Consider the following 16,840-nt stretch of genomic DNA (forward strand, 5'->3'; position numbering starts at 1 on the left):
CAGACATCTTCTATCTTCCTCACATATACATATTCATATTTCTCTTGGTAGCTGGTTTTTTTAATGTCAGGGTACTCCTTGCATATATAGCTAATACTGAACACATACAAATATGTTTCCTTTGTAACTGGTTAGGACTTTTCAACTTAGGCTAAAAGTCTTTATTAAGTGGATAGATGGCTGGATGGATAGCCATATAGAAAATATGATTTTCTTATTTTTCTTTCAATTACCTAATGAAGGGGACTGTATCTATTTCTAATGCAGAAATTTATATATTCATCCTCTTTTTTCTTTTCACCTATGGAAATATAACTCACAAATAAGAATAATGGCTAGGGATATTGGTCAGTATTAAATGATTGCTGACCAATATTGAGTCTTATATCTCTCAGTTGTTGCCAAAGTGATAGAGGCTAGAAGGTGGTTCGTCTCAGTCTTGACAGATAGTACTTATTTGGAAGCCCTTTGAGACTTCTGTGAAATGAATTTGTGGCCTGACTCCAGAACCTTAGAAACTGCTAGAAACAGTCTCTGTAGTCACCATTCACAGTAATAGTTTGCCAGTTGTGACTTGCGCCATCTCTGATAATGTTGACTCTATCGAGTGACGCTGTAGCACTCCTGAGAGATGTGTTATCTGGTCAAGGGTGGCATCTGTCGTCGTATGCATGGAAAATCATATTGACTTGGAAGCAAACAGTTTTACTTTTTATGTATTCTTCTGTGTAAGACCTTCAGGAAGGAAGATCTGGATAAAGATAATATATTATTCAACATTTGGATAAATAGCAGTATTTTTATCTGTGGATTTGCTGGTCAGCATTATTATTTATAGATTTTTTTTTCTTGTGGGTAACCTTTTATTTGATCCCAAATCTGCATTTACAAGTGGTATAACCATCACAAAAATCCCTTCGTCTTCTTCCTGGTGTTCTTTTTTAATATGCTGTACTTCTAAAGGGTTACTTTTGTGTGGTGTCTCCTTTTATTGCATTTCTTCTTTTCGCAAGTCTGTAGCCCTCTCTCCCAGATTAACTGAGAAGCAGCTAGCTACATATATTCTTAAAAACTTTCTCTACAGCCTGCCAGATCTGAGAGATAGTGTCACAGTTTACCCAACTTCAGTTGATTGAAGAGCTATGGTCAGAGAGTATCTATTTACAAACTACTGTTTGTAACATTACATTACAAAGACAAAGCTAGTCAGTGCTTAGCAGTGAAGACTCTGGAATCAGACTGAGCCTTGTCCAGCACTTAGCTTGGACTTAAAGCAAGCCCCTTAACCTTCCTGTGCTTGTATATTCTTCTGTAAAATGAGGATAATAATAGAACCTACCTCATCGTATTATTGTGAGTTATAGATTTAAAAATGTGAATATAGTGCCGGGAACATCCTAAGCTCTCAATACATGTTAGCTATGATTATAACCAAAGAATTAATGAAATTTCCATTTTTTTTTTTCAGGGAGTAGTTGAGATCCTAAGAAATCTTCTCTCAATCATTTTTCCATTAAATTCCTGTTATAAAATATAGATTACATCTCCTGTTGTCCCCTTATCTTCTCCAGTATCTCTTTAAGCACAGTTCCCTCTGTTAAACCTTGTTCTTTTAAAGATCCATGCTGAGAGGAAGCATGTACACATGTTTTACTTGCATACTTTGAAAAGGAATATTATCAAGAAGAATAGACTTAGAGGAAGAAGTGTACCCCAATAAAACTCAGCTGCTTCAAACTACATTAAAAAAAAGTATATGAAACATTTTTATTCTCTATTCTTCTAATGAGATTTCCTTTGTTTGGTAATATTGGAATATTCGCCTCACCACGGATATTTCATTTGTTTGTCTGTCTGTCTGTTTCTAGGAACTCTCTTCTCATAAGAAGCAAGGGCCTGGATTACTCAGCAGAATGGGCCAGACGGTCAGAGCCGTTGCGCTGTCGATGAGGGGAGTGAAAAGCCGCCCAGAGGAATTCATGGAAATGAATAACTTTATTGAAATATTTAGCCAGAAAATAAATTTGATAGATAAAATATCTCAGAGAATTTACAAGGAAGAAAGGGGTATGTAGCATCCCTGGGGATGTGATCACAAAGTTGTTTAATTTCCAGTGGATCTTCCCATTTGCTGGTGTAGTAAAGCTACATGATGTTAGCATTTCTTTTGGGTTCTCTCTTGAGATTTCCATCTCTCTGCTTACAGCCCTCATCTCTTCTTGCATGCCCTTTGTTTTCTCCATTAGGGTCTTTCACATACTAATCATTGTTCATTAAATTCCTGGTCTGATCTCTTCAAGGTCCTTGCCATGTCTGATTCTGATGCTTGTTCTTTCTCTTTAAATTATCTTTTTCACCTTTTATTATGCCTTGCCATTTTTTTCTTTTTCTTTTTCTTTTCAATTTTATTTATTTGACAGAGAGAGAAGTCACAAGCAGGCAGAGAGGCAGGCAGAGAGAGAAAGGGAAGCAGGCTCCCTGCTGAGCAGAAAGTCTGATGGGGGACTCGACCCCAGGATGCCAAGACCACAACCCAAGCCGAAGGCAGAGGCCCAACCCACTGAGCCACACAGGCGCCCCATTTTTTTTTTTCTTAATAGCCAGATATAACACTGGGTAAAAGGAATTGCAATAAATAGGCCTTTAATAATGCACTAAGGCATGGGGAGGAGAAAGTTCCTGTAGTTTTAAATACAGAAGAGTTCTGTAGTTCTCACTATAGAAAAAGATGTTATACTTGAATGGTTCTATAGTTTTGTGATCAGGTCTCAGTCTTTTACAGAGCCTATGCCTCTGAACTGTGAATTTCACAAGAGTTTTTCAGTTTTTCCCTCCCTGCTTAGCTGGGACAGAACGGTCAGAGTGGGCTGGAGTTGAGTATTTCCCTTTTTCTGGTTAACACATTTCCTCTGAGGTCAGGCCTTTGTTGAGAAGAATGGAGTGCTCTGGCTATTTCAAAAGGGGTTCATTTTCCTCTACAAGGAGCAGGAGTAGTTTTTACTCAGTATCTGCCGTGGGGACCTAGTCAGTTGGTTTGAGAATCTCTGGATTGATGGCTTATGTTTTTTTATTTTCTGGGTCCCCCATTAAATAGTAGATTCCATCAGGACCAAAAAGGGAAAAGATTTATTTTATTTCTAGTATCTAGACAGTACTTAACACATAGTAGGTGCTCAACTAAAACCTGTTCAATGATTGAAAAAATAAATGAATTAATGTATCATTTGGTGGTAGGAGAATTTGCTTCATCAAGAATCGATTGGTTATTAAAAGAAATATAGAAAAAATTGTTATAGCTGAATGTACATTTCACTTTATCATTTTTTTTTCTGTATGCATTGGTACTTGATGATGTCATTATGGTAACTAACTGTAGTTTAATAATTTGAGACTTTTTGCTCTGCCCTTGTTATTTACCATTTGTCTTTTTCTTTTTCTTTTCTGAGATGCTCAGAAGGAAAGCTGGATTTTATGGTGAACTTCATAAATATCAGTTCTCATTTTCAGGGAGTAATTGCCACTGGCCCAAACTTGAGGGATTTCTTAGTCTTTCCAATGTGAAGCCCACTTGTCAGATTTTATTCAAAGTGATGGATTGTTTTCATTTGTAGCCTTGGGAGCCTAAACTATGTAGGACATTTCATTCATATTCAGATCATGAAAATTTGTGATCATAACTAGTGGTTTCTCTTAAAAAAATTTTTTTTTTTAATTCAAGTTTTGGGATGCCTGGATGGTTCAGTCTGTTTAGTGTCTACCTTTGGCTAAGGGTCCTGGGATAGAGCCTGGTCAGTCTCCCTACTCAGTGAGGAGTTTGCTTCTCCCTCGCCCTTTGCCCCACCCCTGCTCATGCACTCTCTCGAAGAAATAAATAAAATCTTAAAAAAAAAATTTTATTCACAAGTTTTTTCTTTGTTCTTATTTTCTTTTGTGTTCCCCAGTTTATTTGCCATTTTGTATTGACCACATGCCATGCTGTTTCTCTGTGCTGGAGGCTGAAGGTGGAATAGGATGGTACCTGTCCTTGAGCTTAGAGTCTAGTTGGGGAAGCAGATATATTAATAGATATTGCAGTGCAACTCATTAAGTGTTTGCTTACAAATGTGATCTGAGTGCTGTGTAAGCACAGTGTAGAATTTTAGGAAAGCTCTCTATATAAACATAAATATTGCAAGGTTTAATGATACACACTGATATATACAAAAATTGAGAAAAAGAGATAAAGGAGAACATTTTTCTTTGCTAGAAATATTAGATTAGTATGACCGTTACTTAAAGCGTAGGCCTAGATCAGGAGGGTGCAATTTGCAAAGTCTTAGTGGTCATGAAACTAATACCTTTATTCAGTGACAACTAACATTTCCACTGTTTTTAAATTTTTTTTAAAAAATATTTTTCAGTTTACTCGATCATAAAAACTTTTGATATTTTATTAAAACTTTTGATATTTTAATAGTTTAATTTAGTTTAATTTAATGTAATAACATATTTCAACTAACCCTAATGAGTAGTAAGATGATAAAATATAGAGAATTTCATCGTATGTAATAGATATTAGACAAAAAATTGCTCACTGCTTATACATTCTCTACCATAAAAAGCTATCATTGAAAGATGATAGTATAAAAGCAAAAATGTAAAAATATTCAGAATTTAAAATGAACTCCAAATTTTTGAGTTAATGGCTTGTCAAGTACCAAATAATCTTTTGTTGTTCATTCGTTCTCTCACTAATATGAAAATATTTATTGGATATACTGTGTTTCAGGCTTTGAGATAAAAGAAAATAATGAGACTCAGCCCCTGTTTTAAGGAGCATATGGCCTAGGACCATATGATTTATGCAAGCAATTACAATAGAATGGGATTATACAAGCATAAAATTATGATAGACATTAATAGAAGTATAAAATTATGATCGGCTCATTGAGGACAAAACGTCTACAAATCTTTTGGAACAGAATCAGAAGGAATTTATTTGTGCTAGGATTTAAAGGATTAGAAGTAGTTTTCCAGAAGGTAGGAATGCCAAAGGGCAAGGCAAAGGGATATGCGTAATGATTGAATGAGGAGAAATCATGAGCTATTCAAGAATGAGCAGTCATTTTGGCCTGAATCATAATAGCTGGATGTGGGGAGGCCACGCAGGGACTGATCATAAAGGACTTTCCAATTCAGTCAAGAGGCCTCAGTGTTTATATGTGATGACAAAAATTAAAAGAGGGAGAATATTTAGAAGTCCCTTTGCAGTTGTGTAGTTACAGATGCTGAGGAGCTGATGACAGTGGAAGCAAGAATAGATAGGTAGATAGATGGCTGGGTGGATGGGTGAATGGATGGATGGATAGATATTAAGAAATATTGGAATTGGTGATTGAGTAGCTCTGTGCAGGTATATGTACAGGATGATACCTGGATTTTTTGTTTAGCTCACTGGAAACAGTAACTTTACGTAGGACATGTATTCAGGAGAAGGGTAGAAAAGACAAGTTCATTTAGGTAATGTTGCCTATGAGACACTGAGGTGTAGTTGTTTTGGTGGACAGAGGTCCATGATAGGGAATGGTGATCATGTAATTTAAATTCCAAGCCAGGATACTTTGGGGAATGAAGAAGGATGCTGTTACTGATTACTCTTAGACAGTAGTCATTCAAGAACTGGCCTGAGTAGATGGGAATGACCTCTCCACTCAGTGAAAGATGATATCCATCTTTTTCTCTTCATTTAGAAGAACATAGGCACAAGGAGAAAAAGGACTTGCTTACTGTTTTTAATATAGGGGTTTTTAAAACTTCTATCCATTGAAGAACTTACTTTTTGTTTTTAGAATATTCTGATGAAATGAGAGAATATGGCCCAATTCATCTTCTGTGGTCAGCATCAGAAGAAGATCTGGCTGATACTCTGAAAGGGGTTGCCAGCTGCATTGATAAATGCTGTAAGGCCACTGAGAAACGGATGTCTGGACTCTCAGAGGCCCTGCTTCCTGTCGTACATGAGTATGTGCTTTATAGTGAAATGTTAATGGTAAGAAGGCCTCGTTGTAATTTTACCTTGGTCGCTGACCGGATTATAAGCGTTACAAAGGCAGTTTCTCTTTCTGTTGTTTCACCACTATCCTTCTGTCTTAGCAGAATGCTTTGCATATACAGATACCCCATAAATATTTGTTCACTATGTGAGTGAATGGATGAATAGAGTATGTTAATAAAAGGCAGAATACTCCAAAGCAACAATGATGTGTAAGATTACGCATAGATTTGAAACATCCTCAGTCAAGATTTACATAGAGAATATGATTGGCTTTTCCAAGCTTTTAAATTTTTACCTTGATATTTTTAGTGTTTTAGAAATATCTTTTCATGACAGAGTTGCTTACCCCTTACAGGTACGTTTGATTTTGCAATTTATTTATCATTATGTACAAAGTACTTGAGTGGATCTTGATATTTGTTCTGTTTTCTGGATGCTTCTAAAAAGAAATCGTTCAAGTTAAAATGATTTTCTTTTACCAGTTGCAAAGGCTTTTCTTCCTCTTATATCAGAGTTTTACATTTAACCTCCTCAATTCCAGCTAAGGTCTCCAGATATCTGGGATTTAGCAATTCTATCTGCAGAGCTAATGGTTTTCATCCTGTATTATCCTCTGCTCCCAGTACCTTGCACAAACTGGTGACCTCAGGGTTCTGGTGTTTCAGTGTGGCCATGGGGGAAGGGAGTCTGCTTACATTCAGATATATTGCATTTCTTCTGCCATTTCTGATTGGAGCCATGTTTTCATGTACTCTTGGTTTGGTGGTGGTGGTGGTGGTTGTTTTTAATTTCACCTCTGTCTTAGTAAGAAAAGGTCTCTTAGCCTTTCACCATAAGGTCTGCCCCGTTCGTGTTTATCACGTTTAGGTTCTTCTTTCAGAGTATTAAATATTCTGTAGATATTTCAAGTTGCTGCTGTTACTTGCCTTTTTAGGGGTCTTCTATCAACAAACCCTTCTTGCTTCCCAGAAGCCTCTAATGTTTCACTGTGAAGGAGTTTCCTCCTTGTCTCCATCAATCTCCTTGGCTACATTTCATTGTTTTGCTTCATTATTGATATCCCCCTTGTGGGGCTCTTCAAAGAGATCTGATTTGTATAATTAAAAATAGTATATTCTTCTCCCTTAATTAGATGTGGTTTTCTCTTTATCATGTCAAGATGAAAATTATGTAATTTAAGTCATGTATCATTGTAGGTGTGGAAAAATTATAATAGTAACCAGAAAGAATTATTTTATGGGTTCTCATTTGATTATATTATTTTGCAGACTCCAAGGGTATAATCAGTAGCACTTATGTTACAGTACTGGTCTGTTTTATACTGGAAGTTTTTCTTCAGTGTCAGCTAAAATAATGAAGTGCGTGCCTTGACAAAAGGATTAAATTTGTGTAAATTTACTATTTATCTTCTGAAGCAAACTCTTACTTCAACTATTTCTACCTATGTGAAGCCCAGTACTTCACATTTATAGAAACAGACCTTACCTAAATAAGACTAAATTGCAGTACATGTCATTTGGGTTAAAGAAAGGAAAGGGTTCCTGATAGTAATAGCAATGAAACATTGAAATAAATACAAAAGATATGTGATAATTAGCTGAATTTTCTATTGATTTCTTTGAAAATAGGAGAAACGTTCATCTCTTTTGAGTGTTTTAAGTAGTGTGTAATTCCACCAGGCTCAAAATTAGACTGAGTAATTTTCAGGATGCTTTTTATCCTTAATGCCTCTCAGTTCCCAAATACAATAGTCATCTTGTCTGGCCTCCATTTAACTGCGTTGTAGGTAGGCTCTTCCCTTCTTCTGAAAACCCCTGAAAGACCTGTGCCTCATTAAAACTCTTTTCTTGTATGTCCTGTGTTTCTACTCTTTCTGTTTGAGTTATTTCCTTACCTGGAGCTTGCTTTTATTTTTTCCTTAATCTGTTTAGGCCAGTTGTGTTTATTATCACAATTTTATTATTTAAACTAATACTGTGAAAACCAGTGAAAGATGAACACAAATAAAATGTGTCCTTGGGTCCATAATGCCTAAGTAGCATCTCTTGAAAGAAAAGTGAGTCATTCAGGGAAAGACATTGTAAAAGACTGGCAAGCATTAAAGGTGAATTCTGCACTCAGATTCCTTCACAAAGGTGTTTTAAAGTTTAAGGACACAGAAACATGACATCATGGTTATTCAAGAAAACAAGATGGAACTCTTCTCAGTCAGAGAAGAGACTATGATTTCTCATCAAAAGCTTGGCTCATTGATATATTTTATGCTAAAGCAAAGTCTCAAAATGTGAGTGTACACTTCAGTTTTCTGATTCCCCACTATAATTACCTATTTGATTTAACCATGCCTTTGGAATTGGTTAAGTGGGCTGCCAATTATTATAGACATTTTAGGTGACTGTCCCAGCCACTTCACACCATAGCATATACTCTCAGTGCTCTCACAGATTTTTTAGTTTGATTATTTGTTTTGGTTTTTGTTTGTTTGTTTGTTTTTGCTTTTTGAAGAACTGGGTATGTCTAGAGTGTTCCTAAAATACCTAACCCAGTAAGATGTGCATTGGGAAAGACGAATAAAAGATTTATGGAAAAAAGACCCTCTTAAATGCTTGTTTTCAGTTTAGCTCTTAGAGATTAAAAAAACTTTCTTTAAGTCATTGTATCCCCAAATGACTGATGATTTGGGGAATAGATGCTATTTATATTCTAAAGTGTATATTTTTTTATCATACAAGTATTATTAAACCTAAGTGCAACCTGTTCCATCCTTGTGTTTTAATATGAAGGGTGTTATGAAAAGGAGAGACCAAATCCAAGCAGAACTGGATTCCAAAGTGGAAGCTTTGATGTATAAAAAGGCAGATGCTGATCTGGTAAGTTTCGAAGTTTCTTCTTATTAGTCATATAGAATTCATTGGCTGAAATTTTTATTAGCAGTGTGGAATTCCATTGCATGCATGTTTTTAAGGATTCAGCAAATGATACTAAACTTTCTTCTAAAAATCGATTCTACATTGAGTACCCATTGAGTTGGCAAGCTAAACAGTGATGCTTTTCTGCTTTTCTATCTTATATTGTCTCTTATGATGAGTAAAGTACGAAGTTAATTTTTTTTTTTTTAAAGATTTTATTTATTTATTTGACAGAGAGAAATCACAAGTAGTCGGAGAGGCAGGCAGAGATAGAGAGAGAAGCAGGCTCCCTGCTGAGCAGAGAGCCCGATGTGGGACTCGATCCCAGGACCCTGAGATCATGACCTGAGCCGAAGGCAGCGGCTTAACCCACTGAGCCACCCAGGCGCCCCCGAAGTTAATTTTTTTTAATTAGAGTGTTAGAGGAAGGTATGGAAAGTACTTAGCATTGTTCCAGAAGGTTGGTTGACAAATCCATTTTTTGCGCGTTTTATAAGGTGTTAGTACAAAATAAGTCAGTGTTCCTATATACTTTTCCCTAGTTCTTGTAAAAAACTTTAGAGAGGAAGTGTCTTTGGTTTCATATTTCATCATTTCCTTGCAGAAGATTTTTATGGAAAATTTCAAACATAAAAAGTGATATAACAGGGGCGCCTGGGTGGCTCAGAGGGTTAAAGCCTCTGCCTTCGGCTCAGGTCATGATCCCAGGGTCCTGGGATCGAGTCCCGCATCGGGCTCTCTGCTCAGCAGGGAGCCTGCTTCCTCCTCTCTCTCTGCCTGCTTCTCTGCCTGTGATCTCCATCTGTCCAATAAATAAGTAAAATCTTAAAAAAACAAAAAGTGATATAACAAACTCGTATACCCATCACTGGGCTTCATTAATTTCCAACATTTTGGCTGCCTTTCTTCATCTGTCTCTTTCCTCACCTCCTTTTTTCTGAAGTGTTCTCATGCTGATTTGACATTATAGTATCACCCCCAGTATTTTACTATTTATAGTTTATTGTCTTTGCATATCTTCAGAGTATCATTTTGAGCCTGGAATTATTATTCTCATTTTAAAATTGAAGAAGAGGCTTTGAAGGTGGAGTGACTCTCCCAAGTTCATATAGTTCTCAAAGCAGAAGTAGGCTCAGAGGTGTTGGTATCACTTGTCTTCCTCAGACTGTGCTGCCTCCAAGAGAGCAAGTATAAAAGTGGGAAAAATTGTGAATTGCTTTGGTTAGCTTCTACTGAATTCTCTATGATCCTTTTTTAATGTAAGGATTTTGTTTAGTATTGAGTACAATATTGAGTATGCCTATGGCAGATGTGTGGGGAGCTCTTGAAACCCCCCATTAATACTAGTATCGTAGCCCCCATCCCATCCTGGTTTGGGGTCAGCCTCTCTCTTCTCAGCTTTAATGTCCTCCCTGACTTTAATCATCTAACAAGAGATATGATTTCATACTTACTGGTTTTCTTTGTAATCCTTCTCTCCCTCCCCACCTGTCATCTAAGCACCTGAAAGGCAGGAATTTTTTTATTTGATTCCTGAAGTGTTCTCAGCCCCTAAAACAGTGCTGGAAATGTGGTAGCCACTCAATAAATATTTAGTGAGTAAATGAATGAATAAAATTGCAGTGATAGCTCTGATTCACAAAAACATACTGAAGATTTAAAGCAAGAAGTCTCGATAAATTCAGACTTTGTGTAGAACATTGAGACTTCACCAAGAAGTGACTATGAATTATCCTCATCTCCCTTAAACTGTTTTTGTTTTTCAAACTCGAGTTCTTTCTCCTGGATGGAGAGTGAATGGGCAGTGGTGGACTGCAGTGGACAGAATAGGAGAATGGCATCTGAGAGAGAAAGTAATGGGAAATGTAAAGCCAGTGGAACTAATGCTCAATGGGGAATCATTTTGCCATTACCTCAAGATGAGAAAAAAGAGGAAACCCAAGGTTAACCTTTTCTTCACAGCAAGGAATGTGTGTGTGTTTGTGCGTGTGTGTGCGTGTGTGTGCGTGTGTGTGTGTGTGTAGATTTAAAGAGTCACTTGGAAAGAACAAAAGAGGGAGCACATGTACAGAAATTATAATTGTATCTTTTGAACTGTGGATTCTTTTTATTTGTTAAGTAATTTTTAAAGATACTGAAATTAGCAATTAGATAAAATTTTCCCTTGACTAAATACTAAATACTAAATACTAAATACTAAAGTACAGTATTTTAAAGTTTCAGGAGAATAGTTAAATGGCTTAAAAACCAAGCATCTGTTCAGAATGGTTTATATTCATATTTTAAAGTGAAAGGAAGAGTAATTGAGATTGTTCCAACCACAAAGATATAGGAAAAAATAGTTTGGGCCCAAATATGGCTAGGCTTTCCCAACTCAACTAAAAAAACACATTTTTTTTTTCATTTGACTTGCAAATATTTTGTCTTTTGCTCTATAAAAATTTCCTTGATATCTCATTATAACCTAATGATCCATCTGTATTTATGATTTCATTTTATGTGTATGTGTCATATCTACTATAAAGTATTTTTTACCTAGTTATCTGCTATGTTGTAAGATTGGAGAAATTTGAAACTTTAATTATCTGCATTATACTCTGTAAGATATTTTAAATTAAGATTTGAAACAGACACATTTAACAGACATTGCAAATGTGGTGGGTTTTTTTTTTTTTTGTTTTTTTTTTGGATACCCATCAAAACAAACAGATCCTTCCTAAAATGTATGGGGACTAATTTAATGATTTATGAATGGTACCGTTTACATTTTCACGCAGCTTATTTGTTTACAGACCTCACTTCCAAATCGCTATGTGTTATGACGGTATCTTTGGGAGAAACCTTCCAGGGTGACTCTCAAAATGAACCTGCCACAATTGGTCACAGAACAACCGGAGGGAAGTTGCTTAGAAATATGCAGGATAGGGTCACCATGGAAACGCGCCCTTGTGAGGTCCTTCTAAGGAGCCATCCTTTGCAGTCACCATGACGACCCTGGCAGAGAACTGAATATAGCAATCTAGCCTGGTTGTTTACCATGGCAACTCAAGCAGGTCCACTTTGGAGACAACCCTGGGGCCATTTCTATGGAGACCTGCTGAGGCTGCCTTTAGAGGCCCCATCAAAGTCACCTTTGGGTGGGATGCTATATGCAAACCCAGCAAAGCAACTCATAATGAAAAGGTCTGTGAAATTAAGCTTTACCAAGAAGGGCAAAAACTTGGAGAGTTATAATTATTGGGTAGAAATTAGCAGAGTTGTAACATTTCAGAGGTCCTTTTAGGCGTATCAGGTGATCATTATGTGGGCTTTGTGGCAAACGAAAACAAGGTTCTGGACTTCTACCTTGCCTGTAATTTTGTAAACTCTGTAAATGGACAATAGTATTATTTTTACTTTCTTTCATAACACAAATATGCCTACAAAAATTATGTGTTTTCCTGCAAACTAAAACAGTGCTTTAGAGTGAATTCTTTGATTATCGGGGTGGTTGTAAAGTGGCAGCTTCTTAGAGCTTGTGGTTTGTAGTTCTTATCTCATAACAATAAAGTTATTATATTAAGTTATTACCTAAACTCAGCAAAGACTTTCAGAATACCCATTTGAAGGTCAGTTCAGCTGTTTATCTATTTAGAGTTTTGACATTTAGGCTTTGAAATTAGGGAGACATAGGATCCAATTCCAACTCATCTCATTAAGTCTGTGACCTAGGGCATGTTTCCTCACTTCTTTTAGCCTTGTTTTATCATGTATAATTTGGGGGAAAATTATTAAAATCTTTCTAATAGATTTGCTTAAGGGTTAAATGATACAATGGAAGTAAGTTATTTGACTCCTAGTAAGCACTCAGTAGTTGTTAGCTGCTGGTTTTTTGATGACTTTATAGAAGTAATATTTGAGGTGGCTCATGTAAAATGACTTCAGAATCGTTCCTTGAAGAGCAGGGAGCGTGTTACATGTACAGCCAGTATTATGAAAAGAAGTAAAAGCTCAAAAAGCATGCTAAACTTAGAAAACTAGGTTGCTGTATAGAGAGCAGGTATAGGGGAGCTGAAGAGATGCATCTGTAAGGATACGCCACAGTCAGATAGGAAGGGAGCCTTGTTGTCTGGCAGGATGAGGACAATGGACTTGATCCTTTGGGCAGCATGGATCGAGTGGGAGCCTGAACTGAAGAAGTAGTAAGGGAGAGAGGGGGATAAATCTGAGAGAGCTGTAAAGTGGAAGATAGAATCTAGAGCAGTTAAAGAATGAAGGGAAGCCAGTGTTTCAAGTTGTTAGTGACTCTTTGCATCTCTGGTTTGCAGGGAGGGCAGATAATGAATGGCTTTAGAGACTGAACTGTAGCATATAAAATGGAGGAGAAAATGAGAGATGTGCAACTTTATGTCCTGATAAGATGACCTTTAAGGTCGAGATATTCAGTGAAACCTGCTGACAAATGTTGTTGAGGACCTACCATAAGAGAAACACTTGCAAGCAGTGGGGAGATGGCAGTTAAGAAAAGCAGACCCTCATTCTATTGGATGGAGACAAGAATAAACATTAATGAGTTAAAATTCAAGTTGATTGTCCTATAATGATAAGTGTGGAGAAGAGGGAGTGTTGGGGAGCAGTGAAGTTTAAAATAGGGGGTCAGAGAAGGTCTTCCCAAGAAGGTGATCAAGTAAAACCTGAAAGGGGTGAGGTCTTGAGCTACATAAATATCTGGGAGAAGAGCATTTCAAGTAGAGCCAGTAAGTACAAAAGGGTAAATATGCCTGTGCGGTTCAGAAAAAGCCTGGAGACTAGGGTTGCTGGCATGGAATGAGCTAGTGGAAGAGTTATAGGAAATAAGGTCAGAGGGTCAGATCATGCACTCTGGTCTGCGTGAAATAGGAAGAGAACAGTTGAAAGAGGAGTAACACCCATGAGATATAAGTTCTGAAACAATTACTGTGCCTGGGGAAGACAAGAGATGGTGCGTATGTGCTGGGTGCATGGGATAGGAAAACACCAGCTCTGGAGACTAGCTCTTAAAATCCACTGAGACATCAAAGCTTGGACCAGGGTGAAAGTGGTGTGAAGTGGTCAGATTCCAGATTTTTGCGAAGGTAGAGCTGTTTGCTATTTGGACATCTATGGATTGTGAGTGGGCAAGTCCGACTCCAAGGTTTTGGGCCTGAGCAACTGGAATTGGCCTGAATTGAGTTAGCAGATAGTATATAAAGCCATGAGATTTGCTGAGGTCACTAATAGATGAGAAAAAGAGAGGTCCCAGGACTTAATGGGACTGAGCCATGGCATATTCCCATATTAAAAACCAGAGAAGGGGGCTCCTGGGTGGCTTAGTGGGTTAAAGCCTCTGCCTTCGGCTCAGGGTCATGATCACAGGGTCCTGGGCTGGAGCCCTGCATCAGGCTCACTGCTCTGCAGGGAGCCTGCTTCCTCCTCTCTCTGCTTGCCTCTCTGCCTACTTGTGATCTTTGTCCATTGAATAAATAAATAAAATCTTAAAAAAAAAAAGAGAGAGAAGGATTAGCCGGTGGGGAGAAAGAAAGGAAATTTATACGCTTTGGCTGCTGGTAAATGATTGGACCAACACTATGAACTCAACAGATTTATTAAGGGTCATTCAACTTTTTAGCCACTTCTCCATTATGAGGCATTTATAAAAAGAGCTTGATACAGAATAGTTAAATAGAGATAATGAAGTACTTCGAGAAAAATCGAGGGTTGTATTATGTGCCCCAATAAAGAAGATGCTCAGTGAAATAGATACTGCTCCAAGTAAGAGAATTTCTGACTATGGAGATAAAAGTATAATAGTAACTGAGATTATGAGGAAAATTCAGATATTTGAGGGAATTGTGGTTTTTGCAGTTTCGTTATTAAGTTTTCAGAATCAGAGCTTCTGTTGGAGAATGCTTATTCACTTCGCTGCTTAACTGCAAGATAAGTCAGGTTCATCTGTTGTGCTAAATAATGCTGCATATCCATTTTATTTTTGTTTTTATTTTTGAATGGATGATTTATAGTTTTCCACTCAAAGCAGCATTCAAATATAAATGAATATGAATACATTTGACATTTAGCAATATGTGCATAGAGTCTGAGAGTTGGATCTAGATATAATGCCATAGCTGTTGAGCCGTGTATTTATGTGAGCAAAAAAAAAAAAAAATGCATTTTCATAAGATCATTATGATCCAGATTTGCATATAGCCACATTCAGTAGATGCAAACAGATACCAAATTTATTCAAGCTGGTCTTTGCTCTGTATGACTTGCTATTTTTGAACCACTATTTTACTCTTGTCCTCAAAGAGCGGCTATTAATCTTCAAGTGTTCTTAAAAGTGTACTAAATGCTGCACAAAGCGAGACTGGCTTTCTTCTAAGCTTCTAGGAAATGAGAGTATTGACATAACTTCTTTTTTTATGCGGTGGGGAGGGGGCAGAGGTCCCTTCTACCTTTTCTTGGATATTTATTGTCTTCCGTCTCTCCCCTGACCTTTTTACAAATTTATGCCTATATGCCTCATTCCTGTATTCCTGTATGCCTCATTTCTTAGTATCGGTTTTCCTCTCTCTGCTTTTTTGTCCGTTTGCATCTTTGTGTGTGTCTCTCACATACACACAGGTACACACATGTGCATGTACCACACTCATCCAGTGGTGAAGGATGTAACACTAGCCAGTGGAAGGAAAAGGGACTATTTTCTTGCATATTTCCTTTTATCCATTTATTCTAGAAGGCATCCAGCAGACTTTTCCTTGTTTTTCACAAGCCAGAGTTGTGAAAAGTCCGTGATTGAGACGGTTACTTAAAGTGGGAATGTGGCCATCAGAATTGACTTAGATAAGCCAACAGTATGCTCCGTGATACACATGCCAGAAGAAAACCAGGGCTCTTTCAGGTAGTAAGAAGGGGAGGGGAGAATGGATTCTGGGTGAACAACTAATAGACATGTGCCACAAATACACAGTGTAGCCCGTATCGGAGTAGTATACCACAGCTGGGGGGGGAGTTAGGGACGGCAGGGTGGGGGAGGCTACAATCCGAATGGCCCTCAGCAGCTTCTCCTCCCAGAACAGAGTCCCCTCAGAATTCCTCTCCCTCTATACCTTCACTGGCAGGCCTCTCATTCAGGGCATCATTGATTTGCGTGGGGGAGGGGGAAACCTGTACTCCTATTTATATAATCCTATAAAGGAGGCTAGTGGCTATTTAAGTCAATGGTAAATGTCATGTCTACCTTATGAGTAAGAGTCTGTTGAGTCTGGGATCTCCATCTGAAATTATACCATATTACTTTCCCCCCTCTAACATTTATTTTTATGTTCCTGGCACTTCTAAGTAGAGCCATCCCTGCAAAGTATTTCACACAGGGTCTCAAACCCAATTGCACAGCTGCATGTAATTTCAAGCACAGTACTGTGATCCTTTGTAATTTTAGGCAAGTTACTTATATCCTCCTTCTTTAATTCCCTCAACTGTAACAGTTGTGGGGAGTATCTTCCCCAGAGTGTTGTTAAATCAACATCCGAAAACTCTTAGTCCAGTGCCTAAATGGTGTTAGACCGTAAATATGTTTATGAGCAATATTAGAAGAACTTTCTTTGAAGTATGTATTGGATGTTTCATTATTCTGGAGCAGAGTTCAAGTATGGCTATAGTTTCACTTCTTGAACCTTCACAATGTCAAAAAATATGTATTTTTTAAAAAGAGGCAGCAGTTAACTTGGCTGAAAAGTGACTGTTCCCAGTGACCTCATCTAGCCACTCTAGGTAATTGACTAGATACTTTATTTATTTATTTAATATTTTATTTATTTGACAGAGATCAGAAGCAGGCAGAGAGGCAGGCAGAGAGAGAGAGGGGGAAGCAGGCTCCCCACTGAGCAGAGAACCGGAC

General features: G+C 37.5%; 1 protein-coding gene across 3 annotated transcripts in view; it reads left to right on the top strand.

Annotated features, from left to right (window-relative positions):
* The window catches only part of SNX7 (sorting nexin 7), a 96,433-nt gene that overhangs the window by 31,052 nt on the left and 48,541 nt on the right, over nt 1-16,840 (top strand). For all 3 annotated transcript variants that reach the window (XM_045064892.1, XM_004752538.3, XM_013056115.2), the window contains exons 5-7: nt 1,869-2,067; nt 5,829-6,028; nt 8,818-8,904. In XM_045064892.1, the coding sequence (XP_044920827.1) occupies nt 1,869-2,067; nt 5,829-6,028; nt 8,818-8,904 (486 nt within the window). The remainder of the gene's footprint in view (nt 1-1,868; nt 2,068-5,828; nt 6,029-8,817; nt 8,905-16,840) is intronic.

Source organism: Mustela putorius, unplaced genomic scaffold (genome assembly GCF_011764305.1).
Source record: "Mustela putorius furo isolate JIRA1106 unplaced genomic scaffold, ASM1176430v1.1 tig00003853_pilon_pilon_pilon, whole genome shotgun sequence".
NCBI lineage: Eukaryota > Metazoa > Chordata > Mammalia > Carnivora > Mustelidae > Mustela > Mustela putorius.